At 39.9% G+C, this 19211-nt stretch overlaps 1 protein-coding gene across 1 annotated transcript; it reads right to left on the bottom strand.

The window, feature by feature from the left end:
- On the bottom strand, window positions 1–3319 carry LOC115381765 (Rieske domain-containing protein). Its single transcript, XM_030083360.1, has 3 exons — window positions 2960–3319; window positions 2487–2602; window positions 1–200 (listed from the first exon to the last, which is right to left on the bottom strand). The coding sequence occupies exons 1-3, from the start codon at window positions 3147–3149 to the stop codon at window positions 102–104; spliced, it is 405 nt and encodes a 134-aa protein (XP_029939220.1). The 5' UTR covers window positions 3150–3319; the 3' UTR covers window positions 1–101.
- Between the last annotated feature and the right edge of the window lie 15892 nt (window positions 3320–19211).

Raw genomic sequence — 19211 nt, 5'->3', positions numbered from 1 at the left:
TTTTCAGATGGCTCGAGCTTGTGGAACAAGGCTTAAAAATAGCGGAGTGGGCTCACAGGTCTCACGGAGAGCTGGAGGATGGAGCAGCTGGTGGAGGTTTTTCAGTTTTTCTGATCTGCTGTAAAAGGTTGTAAGGAGAGAGGACTTGCATGCTTCACATAAATGTTCCCGTTATCCAGCTTGACTTCATACACTTGTTGCTGTAAAGGTAAAACAGAGAAAAAAGACATTACAGCTGGATGAGACACAAATGTTCCGAAGTACATGCATCTCACAAGTGTAATGGATCTCATCTTCTAAACTAAATTGCATTGTTTGTATTTTTCCTGCTTTGCTTATTAACTAACAGCACATTCAGATATACTAAAGACAGTCAGCATGTATACAAATACAGAGACAATGGAGATGTTTCTGTAACGTGAACACAGTATGTGAGGCTTCAGCATCAAAATGACTGGGTGTGCATGTAAAAGTTGTGCGTCTGTATTTCAGTGGCGACTGCAGAATAACATCTGTGTGTCAACGGTCAGATTAGTTAGAGCACACTTAGATACGTACAATTCTGTATATACACAATGCAATATATGAGTGCATAGTGAGGGGTGTATCAGTAATATGCTCGGTGTGTGCAGTGCGAAGTGTGGGGGCCTGCAGCGACCCATCAATATGCCTGTCTCCACCTCCACCTTGAACGGGCCATGAGAAAGAACTGCCTTTAACTTGCCCTCACTACAGGCTGGCAGGGTGGCTTTTGGTCTGCACGGTGTCATCCGTTGCTTTTACTGCTGCCAATCAGAACCCAGCCCAATGCCAGCTCTGGAAGGTAGACTGGTTCTCCTCCTCATGCACATTAAACATGGTCACATAAACCCTGCACATGGCTAGACAATCCATAGCACACACACCAATCTGTGTGCACGTGAGCTACACACAAATAGTCAAGTCTGTCAGCAGATCTGATCAGGTCAGAACCACACACATACACGTATCATTCAAATGATAGGAAAAAGAAAGGACTGATGACCTGCTATATTTTTTTTTTGGGTCAAACAGTTAATCTTTACATAACTGACAGAAGTGCATGATTTTTCGTCTGTCGGCAGCTTCAAGGTGGATAACTTCTGCCCTCGGCTGCTTTGACTGTTCCATTGTAAAGACTCATAGAGACTGTGGATTTTAACTGTCTTATAAAATGACCACCTGCTGCACTGTGCAACATCAATTCCATAAAGTTGTGTATGACAGTAAGTTTGACTGCAGAATGTGGCTCTCCAGTATATCACTACAACATACTTCAATGCTCAAGAATAACAGTGTTATTCTGTACATTTAGGCAATAGTCAGCAATAGTCACAGTGTGAGTATTATTGAAGGTAGTGTGATAGTACTGATTCAGTTTATTGTATAAACTTGAGAACATTTTGAACCGCACAATGTCACCCTCTATAGAATCAGAATTTATGAATTTATGGACATTTGGCTGCATAAATATCCAAGAAAAATTATTTTTGCAATATCACAGTCATGCTAGGAGATGAATAATACACTGTATAATAAAGATTTGCACTTTCACAGCTCTACTCTTTTTCAGAACTGTACAAATGCATTCTTTTTCATTTCACCTCGAATACAATTTGTCAGCTTACCTGATTGTTGCAATTGCATTTTGATTGGATGGTAAGAAGTGATATGCGACAGCAGTACACTATGCACAATTTCTGACACTGTCAGAAAATTACAGTACACTGTCAATGCACACACAACCATGGCTGACATTAACATGTCTCACTGAGCTACACAGACCACAGCGTTTACACCACAATGGTGGCATTCGTCATGATTGTCCAACTTCCATCTAAAGTGACAGACGGTACGGACTGTCTCTGTCATTAACCCTGCGCTGTTCTCAGAGGCTAAATTATGTAACAGGCTACTTTTGAGGATGTCGAAGTGAGTCGAGGGTATGGATATAATTCAGTTCAAATGTATGGACTCAAAGAAAAATGTCTATTTATGTTTGTAAACATCACTTGTGCACACACACACACACACACATAATTTCAGATAGAGGCCCAAAAATCCCTGCATTAGAAAACAAGTTATTAACCTGCTGTAGCAGCCCTACACCACTAGGTCATTGAGTTTTTTTAATCGAAGAACTACAGAAACTCTGCCCTTTTTAACTTTTTTTTTCTTCTCATGTTTGGGGAATCAGTGCATCATTTGACAGATGGGAATTATTTCTGTAAATAAGAGTGTGAATGTTTATGTGAGATCTTTGAAGCGCAAATTCAAATGTCATTATAAATGGTTAGAATTCATTGGAATTCTGTGGTTTGTTTAATTCAATGTACATCATATTCACTTTTTTCAAGTGTACTGCTTGCTAAAAGTCTACAACAAGGCTAAAAGACATATGTCTATTTTGGTGACAGAAACATATAAAATTGACAGTGTTATGAATGTAAGAGGAAAAGTGTCATCACCTGTAAGGATGTCCCCGACTTCCCAGTTCTGAGGTCAAAATCATAGTCATGCCAGGGGCAGAAAACTTGCAGGACTCCATCAGCTTCCTCAATGTCCCCCTCACACAGAGGACCACCTGCATCCCACACAGGAAATTGTTAATCACACATTTTTTTTTTTATTTCTCAAAGCACTTGCATTCCTGTTTTAGAACTGTTTAGAACACAATCCCTCTAGAAATAAGAGGACCGATGATAGTTTAATGTCACTGTGTAAAACAAAGGCAGCAGGGTCTATAATGCAAGGCAGTATTTTAATCTACTTGACCAAGATCACTCAGTGTCCCACAGTTTAATGAGAGCATCGTCAGCATCTGGCTGCATGTGGCTCTGTACTGGATGCACAGCTGCACATCATGGCTGCATGCAGCGCTTCCTCTACATATATGGACTGCAAGCGAATGCGCGTCTTTTTTTTTTTTTTTCTTTTTTACCGGAGTGCGAACAGCGGGCGTCCATCGCAAAAAACTCCCCCTTCACGTAAAAGAGGCAAACGTCAGAGTCGTAGCCGAGAGAGGAGTACATTAGTCGGCATCGCTTCTTGGAAAGCTCCGAGGCCGGGCCTATGAGCCTCCATGAGCCGCTTTCCGCGTTTCCCCCTTCATCCCCGGAGCCAGAAGCCATAAAGACAGAAGAAACGGTCCGCTTTTCTAATTTGCGCCGCTACAGTGGTCTCTTTTTCCGTCTCCGCGAATGGATTTGGCTGTTTGCTCTGTGCAAATATTCCATATTATCCCGCTGGCCGACTGACACGGCGCTCATCCGTGCGGCGGACTGGGCTGCGGTTTCCTCCACACCGGCTGCTCCGGCAGCGCACCGGCCGCTGCAAGCCTGCAGCGCAGGCAGGCAGGCGGGCAGGCGGGCTGCACACTGGACCGATGCTGCTTTCATGCACCTGTGAACTCGGAAAGTTACCAGGAGAGAAAGTCCAAAGAGATGCGGGCGTCCTCAAGAATTTCTGCAAATGATAATATGAGCAGGTGCATGTTTGCGCAAGCATGCATGGTTGAACACACATAAATACGTTTTAATAAGTGCCATCAAGTCTTATCAGTCAAAATGCTGGTCACAGCACTCATGCTTTACTTCAGGAGATGCACAGATACAGATACAAGAAAATACTGATTACATTTTTTTTGTTTGTTTTCTTATAAATTATGAGTTTGAGACTTTAAATGCACTCAAGTACAGTAACAAAGTAAAAAACAAAACAAAACCGAGGCTTTATTGATACACAAAACCACTTTGAACTCTTTTTTGATGGTGCTGGAGCTACATAAGTCGATTTGCATACACTACTAGTTTTGCAATACTACAGGAAAAGACAGATCATACTTCAATGATGGTTTAGTTCCAGCAGAATAAAAATCGATAATAAATGACCTGATTAGATTTTGTAAGACTAATTCCATTTATAAGTTTAAATGTAGTTTTAAGCCAAAACAAAAGAGATGAAGTTCAACTCTTAAAAGCCCTTTATGAGTCTGAAATATAAAAAATTCATACACAGTTTATATCAATATATCACATTAAAACCGAGTTTTACCATTGGGACTATACCATTAGACCTACACCCTGTGTGGTACACAGTATGAAACTACACTTGTAAAGTTTAGATTACCCCCAGGAAGAGCCTGTGATGGTCACAGATACTGAAAAATTGCCCATTCTAGAAATATAAAACGATGTGGCTACAATAATTAAAGTGTGTCTACCTCATAAAAAGATCACTATGTGGCAACAAACTATATGTTTTAGTGCAGAAATAACAAAGGAAAAATGACATCATACTATGCAAATTATAACAGTTGGTGAAAAAAAAAGAAGAAAAAAAGAAGAACACCCAGTAACGCTGTTACTTTGCTAGCAGAGTTTTAGTTTATTAAAATGGCCAAATAACTTGCTGATATGTCAAACTGTGAGAAGCACTATTCAGCATGGACGGATGCTGATCGTGCATCACTTCCCTGAAAACAGTTTGAACTCCCAAAATCAGAGGTAAATTTAAGCAAACATACAGAGGGTCATGTCGGCTAACATTATATTGTACCTGAAACTTATGAGTAGAGAAAAAGTCCATATTCCAGCTGTGATGCTTTGCAGTGGACAGTTTCCAGAAACAAAGTGTCATTAGCATTTTCCAAAGGGAAATGCCAATCCAAGTTAACCCAAATCTCAGTAACTGAATGCACCATGTCCCAGATAGTGAAAACCATCCATCCATCCATCCATCCATCCATCCATCCATCCATTCAACCACCTTTAAAAACCACTTATTCTTGTGCAGGGTTGTGGAGGCAGTCAAGACAAACAATCTAATGGTGTTCAATACTTCCAACTACAAAATCCAGCTGCCATGAGAATAACCCTCTTGGATTTAAACAAGTGGTTTAAAGTAGAAAACACTCTCCCTAAATGTTTTCAGGGGCTAAGCTCAGACAGAAGCCGTCTGTATTTTGATTTAGGGCCAGTGTGCCATTTTTTCTCCAATTTATGTTCAAAATTGCATTTCTGCGACATGCCCAGACCCGCATGCTTACATTCAGAGCAACTGACTTGCACACTGAGAGGGTGGAACATAAGCTTTTATGTCCTGTTCAAACGGTTCAAAATCATTTCTTAATTATCAGTTCACAAAGCCTGTTATTGTTCTTACACAGCAGACTCCTGCACTCAGATCCAGACAGGTACTTGGCTCATTTCTTCAAGTTCGGTTTTAGTTTTCATTTTTTTTTCTAATGGTTCCATTTTGGTTTACTTGAACTATGTTTGACTGTGAGATGTTATCTTTTCTTTCAGAAATATTGCACTTTTTCAGCAATACTTATTCAAACTTTAACAAACAAAGAAAAATCTGTTAGTCTTTTTAGCGCCTTCCACATTATTATACAGGTCAACCATCTGCCTATGATCCACATTAATGACTCAGAATTATTATTGTTGTATAAAACTGACCTTTTCAACAGTACTAATACTAAGCTTTCTGCCACTTTTGAATTTGACCATCTTGCAAAAACAAAGACTATATGAATGATGATCTGTATATTTTCACCCACCATCCACTTTCTTGTCAACGCTTTATTGGGCCACTAATAATGTGTCTGGCAGCTAAGCCAGCTCGTACTGTGAGTTAGTGTCTAGACTGAACTGACGGAGACCAGAGGCCTCTTGGGATTTGTGAATTTTAGAATCTGACTCATTTGAAGGTGCGGCATGAGCACAGAGGAGAGCAAAAGTGCTTTGAAAATGCAACACAGGAAGAAAGAGCACCACTGCGTCTTGTCAGATGTTGGAGCAACAGAAGTGCATGTAAAAGCTAATGAAAGAGAATGCCAATGTAAAGCAATTTGATCTCAGTGAGTGATTGCTTTAACACATGTGCACTAAGCAGACTGACAGAAACCTTATTTGCATGAGGAGTCATTCTGCATGGATTTCCAGTTGCGGACATTAAACTTTAATATGAAGCCATAGCCATAGCCATACAAATACAATTCTGATTTCTGACATGGTGCACAAAGGGAATTGCATATTTCACCACTGTGTGAAATTTTAAGTAATTCTTCTAGCTAACCATGTCAAAACGAACATGAGAACTGAAATATTTCATGCTACTTGTTATGAGTGTGTCATCATGGCACTTCTGTAAGTACGCAGTGCAAAACCAAAACAATCAGCAGGGAAACAGCTGGGAAAGCTTTGCCCTGCTGATTACAGGTCGGCTTGGATCGTGCAACCTGCCCTCACACAGCAAGTTAGGTTGGAAAACGACCAAAGGTGTTTATTTTCAATGGCAACTCCAGGAATTACTTATTAGAAGGTGGAAATCCTGAGGTTACAAAGTAGGCTGTAGAGGATTGTATTCCCCGCAGAAACAGCAATGAGAAAGTGGACAGTCCGAAGCTTCGAAGTGACACTGACTGACAGGTTTTGTTAACAGCTCCACTTTGGCATGCTGGAAGGTGACAAAACATACTGCGCACATGTAGGGAATTAAATTAAAGGAACTCTGAGTGATTCAAGTTTTTTGAGAGAAGATAAATTATATTTACAGAACTGAAAATGATGTATTGTGGAAAGTTTGAATCAGAAGGCTGGATGGGATTAATAAACAAAACTGCAGACAGTGAGAAATGGGCCAAAATGATTGCAGGAGCACTGCATACTACATAAATTTCTTTGACTTCTCCTTGAAGAACTTTAACCACTGGACAGTGTAACTGTTTTGCATGGGGCAAAATTTGGTGTGGAGAAAATTTGGCTCAGGAAAACATTAGAGCGATACAAGGGCCAATTCTCATTCATCATTAGCTTCATCTTGTCCTCAACCCAGCAACCACCCTCAAATGTCTCCTTACTCATATGCCAAGGATGGATGGAAGAAGAGCTCTCCAGGCAACATGGTTTTCATTAGGAAAACAAAAGCTTAGGCCAAACTCAAAACACCGCTCTCTGTTCACTTTACTCCTTGTTCTACTATTCAAGCACCGCTTGTTTCATGTCAACGATGCTGCTGAGATTTAGGGGTCTCATGTATACTGCATATTATAATTGCATGTCTTTGCTCAGTTAGTGATGCCCTTTATCTCAGTGGGACATAAGTGACTACATTGTTTTTATGTCACTTGAAATGGCAAAGCGATAACCTTGCCGGCAAGCTGAATTCTCGCGGTATTTGTTCTCACACACCACGAGAATCCACCTTGTACTGCTCGCGCCTATGTGCTCGGGATCAGACTTTTTTCGGTCTGACCAATCACGCGTCGTTTAGGGCGGGGCATGAAGCTTTGACGGAAGCAGGAAGCGACGGACTGGCAATAATATTAGCATGGCTAGCGAAAACAATGGATGTCCCGACAGCGATTAAATCTGTTTTGGATGAATCCTCTATTGCGTCTTTGAAAAACCATCAGCAAGAGGTTTTTTCTTTGCAGTGATTGGCTGAAACTAAACATGGTTAGGCGGGCGCACTGTGTCCTTCCGTCCAATGAACGCAAAGAGTTCTGCAGCAAGTCCCTCCTTCCCCGAACGGATTTGCCGAGTGAAATCCCAGATTGACGTGAAGCAATTCGTTGCTGCACATGTCAATATGGCTTTTGCCAGATTAGCAAAGCGAGGCTTCACTTTGTTCCTAAAGTGAATTGAATCCAGGCCTAATCTTCCCATCAGCCCTCCTGGGTTCAGAAACCTTGGTTTCGTCAGATGCTGGACATTTCTCCAGGAGGCATGTTGAGCTCTTCCACTCACCGATTCCTAGTGGAAAGTCACAATATGATATGTCAATTTTTCAGGGCGCGTGCAGTGGGGTGAACTGATCTTCTTAGACTAAGCAATGTCAGTTGTTACTTTTCGTCTTGGGTATGTAGGCAAATCTATTCAACTGTTACTTTACATTTATTTTACTGAAATGTCATCCTTATCATTTTTCATTGAGAAAGAAAATGAGCTCAATTTTGTAAGAAATTTCAGTCATTAAACCATCACATTTCAATACAAAGGCTAAATTTGACATTAGACCCTGTCCTCTCATTGTGCAACAGGACTCCTTACCCATTCCAAATCAGAGTAGATCTTAATAGAGTGAGATAAGCGCAAGTTTACAATTCTATAAAAGCATCAAATGATACACAAACCGCATGCATCCCATTTAAAGACAACACTGTCAAATCTGTCAGTAAGTCTGCAAAATAATAGATAAATTGTAAAGAAGTACATTTTAAATGACAGGGATGACACAGAGGCACTGATGCTCTCTTTGTTGAATGTGTGGTATTGTGATGAGACTTTTTTGTGATATTTACTGTATAATATATGTAAGGTATTTTCTGTGTTGTACAGCTGACTAGGTCTTTTAATCTTTTCAGAATCTCTCCTGGTGCTCTTCTTGTCCCCCACTGCTTTGCTTTGTGAGTAGTCAGCTCCCTTACTGTCTCTTTTTTCTTATTGCCAAATTCATATTTTTTTTTTATTTCTGGAACACAATATAAAAAATATTTAATCAAATTGAAGTTGTGTAATCTTTATAGATTGTGTAGCCAAGGCATTCTGACCCCTGGCTGTGTTTTAGGTCCATGTATTGTCTCCCTTTGACAGCATCATTGTCTTAACTTGGTTTTAGTTATCTCTTCTCGTTTTGTCAGTGCTTTAGTTATTTGATTTATATAACTGTTTCTTTTACCTTTACATCATCTTTGGTAATGCAAATGTATTTCATTTTAGTCCAGACCGGTTTGTTTTATAGCGTTTATTTATATTTCACCATATTATTGTGTGTTCCTTCACTTCCGGGTGCTCTGGCCTGAATGTGGCTGCATGATCCCTGGTGGTGGTACAGTCTTCACGCGGTCACACTTTTGTTCTGTTTTGAGTATGTGTGTGTGTGTGTGTGTGTGTGTGTGTGTGTGTGTGTGTGTGTGTGTGTGTGTGTGTGTGTATGTTTACAGTTCAGGGATGATTCTTTTTGGTTGCGCTACTGCATGGTAAGCTCCTGCCCTGTCCTCCTCTTCCTCTTCCTCCTCCTCCTCTATTGTCTGGTCACTCATTTTAATGTGTATGTTTAACTGACATGCGAACTTGTTAGTAGCATTTATTTTTTTTATTATTTTTTTGTTGTTTTCTTAGCATTTGTTTTTTGAACTTGCACTGTCTTGTTGCCCTCAAGGTTATTTGAACCTGTGCAACCTTTATATTAAATCTTTTTCCAAAAGCGGGGAAGAAAAAAACCTTCGCTAGGCTTTCCTGGGGTGTAACTCCCTAGGTGGCATTGTTGGCTCCATTAATTAATTCAACTACACCATGCTCCACACTTGTTTCATCTTATTAAAATAGGACTATTGGAGAAAGATCTCACACAACTCCCGGACAGCATTCAGACCAGGTTGTGATGTGACTTGTCTCACCTTGTAACAAGATTCAGAGTTAAAGAAATACTCCGAAGAATTTGGACCCACGCCTTTTCCCTATCATTGACAAAGTGAGATAAGCTCATAAATACCTTTTTTGTGTCTCAGCACAGTGGCTGAGTCTATGCTTCTACTGCTGAGCTCCGGTATATCCTTCCGCGGAGCACTGCACATGCGCAGGTCTGTGTGTATCAAAATGTTATTTTAACGGGTTGAAAAGAAAACACGTCTTACAAAATGTTTTATAACCATTCGGATTTACTTCATGTGCTAATACACCATCCCCTGAACCACTGGAAGGAGTATTTTGTACATTTTCGTCAGTCCGGCTCTGTTTCCTCTTCACCTCCAGCAATTGAGCTAAGCTAACTACGATGCTAACAGCTGGGATCCAGCCACTGGATGCACAGACACAAAAAAGGTATTTATGAGCTTATCTCACTTTGTCAATGATAGGGAAAGGGCGTGGGTCCAAAATTTTCAGAGTATTCCTTTAAATTTTTCACTAGCTCTTAGTTTGATCTATGTTTTTGTCATCTCCAGGGGTTTTACTAGGAATTTTGATGACAATTTGTTTGCTTTGGAAAACTCAGTGTTTCATCTTATCAATCCATGGCAGATGCAAGCAAATGATCACAAAAAGTCATGCCAAATACACAAAGCCCTTGTTTAAATAATCTTCTTTGAGGGGAATGTCACACATTTTGTTACCTGCAAAAGGCAAGCAAATTCAAAGTGGATTATATTTGTGTGTGCACCCAGTAGAGCACATGTACTTGGATCTTCATAATTCACGCACAATGCGGAACCCGTGATTGATGCAGGTTGAAGAATTCAACAAGAGTTTGAATACTAAGATGCTGCAACATGATGCTCCATGGAAAAAACTGAGTAAAACCTGGAAATTTTAGGGAACTTTACAAAGTACTTTATACCCTTGACTCAAAGACAGAAGGCCGGTTACACAGTACCAAGCACGTGGATACTGGAATATCTGGAACTCTAAAAGATCAATAGGACCTAAGAGAACTTCAATGAACTTCAATAAAGAACTTCATGAGATGGTGGAAGATGACCCTAGAGGCCTACTTAAAGTCAATCACCCAAGTTAAAATCAAATGTCGTCTATAGCAAGGACATGCACTTTCATGATTGCTGTTCTGCATAGGCTTGAACCCCTTCAATCAACAGTACTGACACAGTACTACCATAGTAGATCAAGCCCAAGCTGGATAGTGTGCAAAGATGCCTCAAGGATGATCTAGCCATAAAAGCAGAGTGCAAGATGCAAGCATGATGAGCGTGCATGAACAGACATAACCAATTGGCTGGGATAGTGTTCAGAAACATCTGTGTCCAGTATGAACCTGGAGTACCCAAACATTGGTGGAACAACTGCCTGAAGTTGGCTGAGAACACAAGAGATACAGACTGACAAACAGCTGCTGGTTAACCAACTGAACATTCTGATGGTTAACAAACAACATGAAAGTGGAATAGTGATAGAAGTATCAAGCGGTGAGGGGACAACTGAAACAGATGTGGAGGGTTAAAGCTGATCTGGTTCACATAGTAGTGTGAGCACTAGGGGTGGTGACCAACTAGCTCAGAGAGTTGATGAAGCATATCCCAAAAAGAACACCTGAAGACTCAATCCACATGAGGGTAGTCCCAGAACAACCAAGATCCTACACAGAACCCTAAGACTCCCAGGCTGCTTGTAGACGAACTAGGCTTGACGATGATATACCACTCTACACAGGTGAGAGGGTGATCTTTATATATACACGCTCGCAAGCAAACGTGTAATTCTAAGAAGTGGTCGGACTGAGAGATTCAGACCAATTTTCCAATAGCATTGCTCAATAAAGTCACCTTATTTGACTTGCAAGCACGTTAAAACTTACAATGTTTTTCTCCATCCAGTTTGTAGAGGAAACACCTTTAAATGTACCCAAGAGACAGTGAGGGGCATGACATTGAGCTGCTGAGTCACTCTCTGTAAAGTCTGCAACCCCTCCAGCTCCTCAGCATACATGTCTGCAGGAGGAATCAGACTATACTACATTCCTTCCCTTGTGTCTTCAGTCCTGATTATATCCAGACACAATACGTCTTGTTCTTCAAGGTTCCCAGGTTAGTCGACAGACTTTAAGGGGAGGTAGCGTCTGAAGAGTGAGAAAGCAGCAGTTCACCATATGAAAATGTGGACATGTAGTTGTCATGAAGTGCCTTTATGATGATGATTTTATAGTGTGCCATATGGTTTATGTTGGATTGTGCTGATGTGTTATGATGGCTGGAGAAAATAAAACTGGGTATGTAATTTTGGTGAGACATTGTGTATTGTTTTCATAAGACCTGGTATAAATCAACTTTTGCTCTGCGCCAAACTACACACAATACACATTTAAATTTCTTTACGGTTTTGGCTGCTTTCAGCATCCAAAAGCTGTCTCAATTACGTCTTGGATCTAAACCCAAAACTTAAACATTAATGTCTATGAGTTATTACCATTGATTTTTTTGCCACCAAAAGTAATTTGTCTCATATTTGTGGCAGTTCATAAAAGCAAAAATAAAACTCTCATAATATCACAAAAGTAAACAGGATTCATCCTGTGGGGAACATGAAAGTCCATACAACTGCCAATTCTTCGTCTTGTTCTTCTTAAGCATTTTCCCATTAAGAATTGCTGCACTGTATCAACTGTCTCCTGAGTCCTCCTTCCTCACATCAGCTGCCCGAATGTCCTCCCTCACTACATCCATGAACTTGACTCCACCAACCTTCTTCTCTTGTCTGGCAGCCTCATCCTCATTCCTCCCACACAGCCAAACCATATCCCACTTTCTAAAACAACAGTCGAATAGAAGCTGCCCCTCTAATGTGCGCAATCTAAATCATGCTTATTCTACTTATTACCAGTGTAAACTTCAACATCTTCAGCTCTGCTTGTACAGTTTAGCCTTCTGTCTTTTTGCAAGTGCCACCATCTTTAAACCAGGCAACTAGCAGGATGTACTTCCATCTTGAGCCCAGCCTGGACTTTTCTAATGCAGCTCATTGTTTACATTGTTTATCTCCATTCAGTCCATCTCAACTTTACTCTGTTCCTCCACTGCTTTGCATAGTTCAAATGTAGAAATTCCCATCTCTTTTCTAGCTCTACTCCCCCCACCCTGACAATTTGACTAACTTTCTCCAGACTAACACTTGTGTATTCTGTTTCACTCCTGCTCAACTTCACTCATTCTTCACTAATGCAAACCTCCACCTCTCCAGCTTCTTCTCAACCGCCCTCTACTATCCTTCAGCTCAATAAGTCATGTGCAAACATGAAAGTCCGTGGAGATTCCTGTTTCCTGTCTTCATCAGTTACCACGGTTCATCACAACAAACAAGACTGGGCTATGAACTGATCTTTAGTGTAATATTTATAAACCTCTGTTATACTGACAGGGCATTTTATGCATATCAGACTTTACTCCTTCTTTGACATATTTCTGTCATCTCCAACCATCAACACCACACTTGCTCTATCGTAGTTTCTTATATGACTTTGACACATCAGCAGACAGTGCAGCACATTCATGCCTTCCTCGTACTTTGCTATCTGTAGTCTCAAAGTAAAACTCAAGTGTGTGCTGCTGTGTTTTTTGTATGAAGCCACACTGCTGATCACTGACATTAACCTCCTAACCAGTCTCACGTAAGGCAGTGACATGATGCCTGAATTGAGTGGCGTAAATATGACACAAAGAACATGGAATGCAACATTAAACCGACAGATTGATTAAAACTAAACTTAACATGAGCAGGCATGATTGATTGAGGATTGAAAATACGATTCTAAATATTGACCATTTAACAAGAAGAACATGAATCAACTAAGAACTTAATGACAAAGCTGGAAAGAATCATGACTTCCTGTCAGTAACTACTCGGTGACACAAGTCTTCACAAGTACAGCAAATTGAAACATTTTTAAATCCAAATTACTATTATCAAATGTAAACAGACACAGGCCAATGATATCTGCATCACAGGGCTCAATCACGTTTAAAAGTAACTGAAAGTGCATGTGGCACACTATATAAACACCTACACATAGTGAGATAGTACACAGAAGGACAGGAAGCTCGCAAATCTATGCAGCACACTCTGATAAAAAACACATGCCCCACACCTATAAAACATGACTTACAAATATAAGCAGACCCTCCACCACACTACACAGGACGCAGTGTTCCCCTCCTGGACCTATAATCACTTGACCTTCTCTCAGAATACAGATGTCCTCACACCAGGACCTCTGAAATTTATACGCCTTTTTCTCATGAAGTTATTATTCATATCCATCCCTGAAGCACACAGAAGGCAGCAAATTTAGCAGTTCTTGTGGCTGCATCAGGCCAGCAACCTTTAATTTGTCATGGTTTGTGAATCATGAAACTGTACGCCAATTTAGCCCCGAGTCTTTGGCTTTGTGCGGAAAGGCCTTGAAGCATGTCTGCAAAACACTCCTGCAGTTTTACCTCGAAATGCACAGAAGTACATAGAAAAGAAAAGAGTCACATGGCAAACTGATGACTCTGCGTGATATATGCATTTGGATTTGAAGTTTGAACAAAAAAGAGGCAGCTGGAGCCCCATAAGACAAAGAGAGATAGAGAGAAAGAAAAAAAAAACTATTACTGGAGCTGCTTTTAAAACTGGCCCATGGGGACATGTTAAGCCTGTCTCTTGCCATCAACAGGGCTGAATCTGGCTGCAGTTACAGATTCCATCTCTGAACTCAAGACTTAAGACTCTTATTTTTTTTTCCCAAGGATACTTCAAGCATCACTGATCTGCATGTGTCCCATAACAGCGCTCATATAGGGACATACTGTACTACTGGTCCTTTGAAATGGAGAGCTCGCTTTATGAAGCATTATTACATTCTGGGATGAGATAGATGAGGAACTAAAAATGGGCACTAATAGCAGTCTTAAAAAGTAAATAATAACTAAATATGTGTGTGTGTGTACACATGCATGTGTTATTACTGGCATTACTGGATTAAAACAATCAATTGAATGAGACATGCTATAGAAGATCAATGTAAGCAAGTCAATACAAATCTTTGCTTCAGCTGTATTAAAGCTTTAATAACTGTAACATGATTATCAATTTCAGTCAAATAAGATTGTATACTGGCTGGAACCCACACACAAAAAAGATTAAAACAATATTAAAATTGGACTGGTCTGTGAAGGGTATGTGTAAGCTATTGACAATGGATGTAAGGATTTAAGAAAAGCAAGCTCAGCTCTATAAATGGCCATGTGATAGACCATGAAAGGAAAGATGAAATCTGTTTTGGCCTGCAGCTGCAGCTCTCAACCACATCACAGCATTTCGTCAAATATTCTATCCAACCAGGCTGTGTCTGAGTTTGAGAGTGCACAGGACTTGTGGTGGAGACATTGATTTGTAGAAAAAAAATTAAGGACCTGTCCATCTGGAAAAGTGAACATTCAGACGGAGTGAGTGTGTTTTCGTAGCTTCTTTCAGAAACCTCACGTGTTGTTTGCACAAATGGGATTACATGTGAAAATATTGTTTTTGAGACAGAGGTAGTTCCATCCAGACGTTCACATATTTAAAAAAAATTCTATTCAAATGGCTTCCCATAATCATACCAGAATGATTACAACACTATCACCTGCCTTTCAGTTAGTAAGAGCAAAAACAGGATGTCTGTTATGCAAGTAGGTGTTCATGGAAAACGTCAGCTTACCTTCCAAGAACCCTTTTTGTCCCTTTAAATTTAAAATGTTTATATATTTATTTTCTAAAGATCTGAATTCATAAAAATGTTGACCACTGCAGTGCAACTCCTCTAAAATGTGGAGTGAACACATTAATCAAGTCTGTCTGTGTGCACTCTATATGACGGCCATGTCCACGACTGGTGAGGGACTTAACTTGCTCTCATGCAATCCATAGGGATTCATGTCACAACATGGAAAAATGAGATGTTTGCCTGGGAAAGGTATACATTTCTAAAGGAGGGCATGTTTTAGGGCCTGTGTATGGTTTCGAGGTAAACAGTTGCATCTGATTTCAAAGTGAGGCTGCTGCAGGAAATTAAAACAATGTAATGTCCTCAAAAGGCAAAGAAACATATGTAAGCTGGTGAAATGTTGACCTTACGCATACAATATAACAGAAAAACTTCTGTAGAATAATCCCACACTAAACCCAGCACACAGCAATAATCCTCAAAATCTCTTGCTTATGTTTAATTTGGTTCTACTTTATGATTCTCTGTATTATGGCAAAGCAAACCAGTGTTTAAATAACATCAGGGTTTCTGTCTACTCTTGTTAACTTAGAAATAATTCTCGTGAGCATGAAGAGACCAATGTTAACATAAAATACAGACCTTCCTGTGGTAAAGACAGAAATAAGGCTTTTATTTATTGGGTTTAGAAGTTCATTATTGAGATTGGTGATGACAGCTCTGACATATTTTCCATCGTGGTATTGTTTTTGCACTGCTGTAATGTTCTAAAGCATCAGCAACTTCACATTATTTCTTCATATTTTCACTTTCAGAATAACCACTCTTCAAACAGAAATTGTTCTGCAAAGCATGGCCTCCTCACAGAATGCCTGAATCTGCACTTCCTTTGGTATCAGTTACATCGAGATGCTGTGATAATGAGATGGGTACGCTGCTGAACTTGCAAAGGCGCAAAAACCTGAACCTTAAGTAACCACAGCACAAAACTAAACAGAACTCTCAATCATCTATCACAGAATTTACCCTTAGTGTATAAAGATTATAAATCAACCTAACGTTTTATTGTTAACCGAGCAAGTGCATATAGGCCACAAAGTAATCAGCAAGACTTATTAATGTCAGTGTCTCTTAATGTCAGTGAGGAGACTATAATTGTCTTCTTTTGCCATCTTCTTCATCAGAAATGTTACAGATGTTACAAATAATGTTAAGAACATTATTTGTATTTTATAACAAATGGATCTCAGACAACTGCACTCTCTAAATACACATGATTGAAGTTATCATTCCTGCACTGCAGTCACCTCTGAAATACTTTCTCAACTTATGGCTACTTATTGCAAAAAAATCGCCAGTGAAACAGGGAGGAGTTGCACTTTGTGTACTCAAGATGTGGGGCAATAAATCTAAAACCAACCTCAGACACCTCTTGTCTTCCACATGTTCCTACATTTTCCTTCAGATCTGGAAATTATAATAAGTTGCACTTGCAGAAAAAGTAGGTCAGGTCTGAAGCCACCTTGTTGAAATGTTTTGCTCAGGGATTCCTCCGTGTCTTTCAAACGGAGTGTGAGTTTGGATCACGAGAGTCTCTCTGGAACACTTAATGAGGTGCTGACTGTCTTTCCAGTCACTTTTGAGAAAGTTCAATGGTCTTCTGGTTGTCCAATTCAATATGTCTATAGGAAACTGCAGCAGATGGAATCCACTGATACTACTGATCAACACTCCACACTTCAAAAATAGATAATGATCTGCTGTTCACAGCTCTGAAGAAGTTTGTGTTGTAGCTGCATTTTTGGACTGTGTTAGTCAGGAAAGAAAAACGTTATATGATAAGATGTCCATTGATGCATACATGTGTCACCAACTCATAAGTACTTACATTTATTAATATTAGACGAATGATCATTTCCACCTCCTTCAGGTTAAAATGACGTTTTGTATGGTATTGCTGCATCTGAACTTATGACACACGACTATTTGAGGATCACTATGAACATTTTTAAGAGATTAATACAGCCTTTCTGTTTCACTCCAAAAACCATTACTCAATAGTGACAGCTCACTCAAATTTTCCACACATTATACCACAGCTTACCTGTGCTGTGCTGTGTTCACAAGTTTTCCAGCAGCCTTCATTAAGGCCGTTCTATTGTAAGTACACTATGTGTTGTATACATCAATAACAGATTTTAATAATCTTACAAAGTAAAGAATTCTTGGCACGTGTTTCTTTTTTTACATTCTACCACAGAAGGTATAAAAATACAGTTTTAATCATTTTAAAATTTGCATAATCATATTTTCTTTTATTTTCAGGGAGTTCAGGGAGTGTCCTGACCTCAACAGGTTTCAACTCCAGTGCATTCAAGTCCCCTATGGCCTTAGGTTTGTTTAAAGTTTTTCTCTTTGAGTTGAGTGCAATGTGTTATTCTTGAGACATTGAAAAAACAGGGCTGGCTACTGGGCTACTGGCTATCATATGTTTAAGACGTAATTTATTTGGGGGATACAAGGAGCGAACAATGGTTGTCCCTTTTCATGTATTTATAACTAGGGAAGTTCAGAGTAAATCAGTCATGCTTCTCCTGTTCATCCATCTCCTAGCCTGCTTCATTCTACTCAGGGTCATCGACCACCTATCAGTGAGGCAGGACACACCCTGGTCATCAGTCCAACACTGAGATGCCAAAACGCCAGGCACACTTACATTCATAATTGGATGCTTTAGGGTTAACCATTTGACCTGTTGTTTAACTGTTAGAGGAAACTGGAGTGCAGATATTTGTGCAAGTTAACAGAGAACATGCAAGCTCCAGAAAGACCCAGTAAGGCTTTGAACCAGAGAGATTCTCGCTGTGAAGCAAGAGTGTCAACGCTGACATGACCATACAGTCTGCTGAAGCCAATCTCATCTGACTTTAGTCAAGGTGAAAAATTATTCTTTATTAGAGGCTGTGGTACATAAGTCATGTAAAGAAATCTACACATTATAATTTTATAAGCTGTATTTACATTTACATTAAGATATGATGTATGCGAGATAAATGTTGGGCCTTCGTCACTGTGTCCACTGTCAAATAAAGACATGTTGTTTTCCTGCGTCCTACTTTTTCCTACTGTCTTTCATAAATTCCAGTTTCTCATGGGTTTGATTTATTAAAACCAAATGCGGTCAGAGGAGGGTCAGTAAACAGCAGGTGTGACACTGATATATAGCACCTATTTAAGGAGCCGAGCTGCTGATGTCTTTCAACACGGCAGCTCAACCATGAAGAAAGAGGGCATATGAGGTTTTGCACAACAAAACAAAACAAGAAAGTTATCTTGGCAATGAGGTTACAAAAAAATGAATGTCAGCTAAGACAAAGTGGACTTGATGAGAGTTTCAGCTGTACATTATGATGAGAATCCAACAATGTTATCGGTTTCATTCAGTAGCAGAAGTCACAGCCATGTAGAATTTTAAGTTTCGAAGCCATATCAAATGACAAACGGAGCATATGTCCACACTATGATTTGTGCTATACAGACACAAATGCACACAAACAAAGGTAAACTCATTCCTCGCGTGGCTGATCAGAGTTGTCAGGAATCATCAAGAGGCGCTCATCTGTTTTTATCATTGAAAAACTCTTTCTAACGACAAACACAGATAGTCTGACTCTTCTTCCACCTCGAGGCTGGCCACTCTGAAGATACAAGTTCTATTGTTTTCACTCTCATCCTCTTTATCCACCTCCTGTCTGTCCACTATGTGTACGAATACCTGCATTTATGTCTCCCTTCTGACTGCCAAATACTCAGAATACCAGTGGTCTTTCCCATCTGGTGGGACAAATCTACTCAAGGTTTCCTGTGTAAAAGTGAACTCTGGGGAATTGGGCACTGGGAGGTTAGGCCCTAATAAAAGGCATCCACTGTGCAGTTTTTCCTCTTTGCACAAACAGATGATAGGTGAATGTTTTCAATTAATTATGATTATC

Source organism: Salarias fasciatus, chromosome 23 (assembly GCF_902148845.1).
Source record: "Salarias fasciatus chromosome 23, fSalaFa1.1, whole genome shotgun sequence".
Classification (NCBI taxonomy): Eukaryota; Metazoa; Chordata; class Actinopteri; order Blenniiformes; family Blenniidae; genus Salarias; species Salarias fasciatus.
The sequence above is the reverse complement of the archived record's forward strand: the minus strand, read 5'-3'. Positions and strand labels throughout refer to the sequence as shown.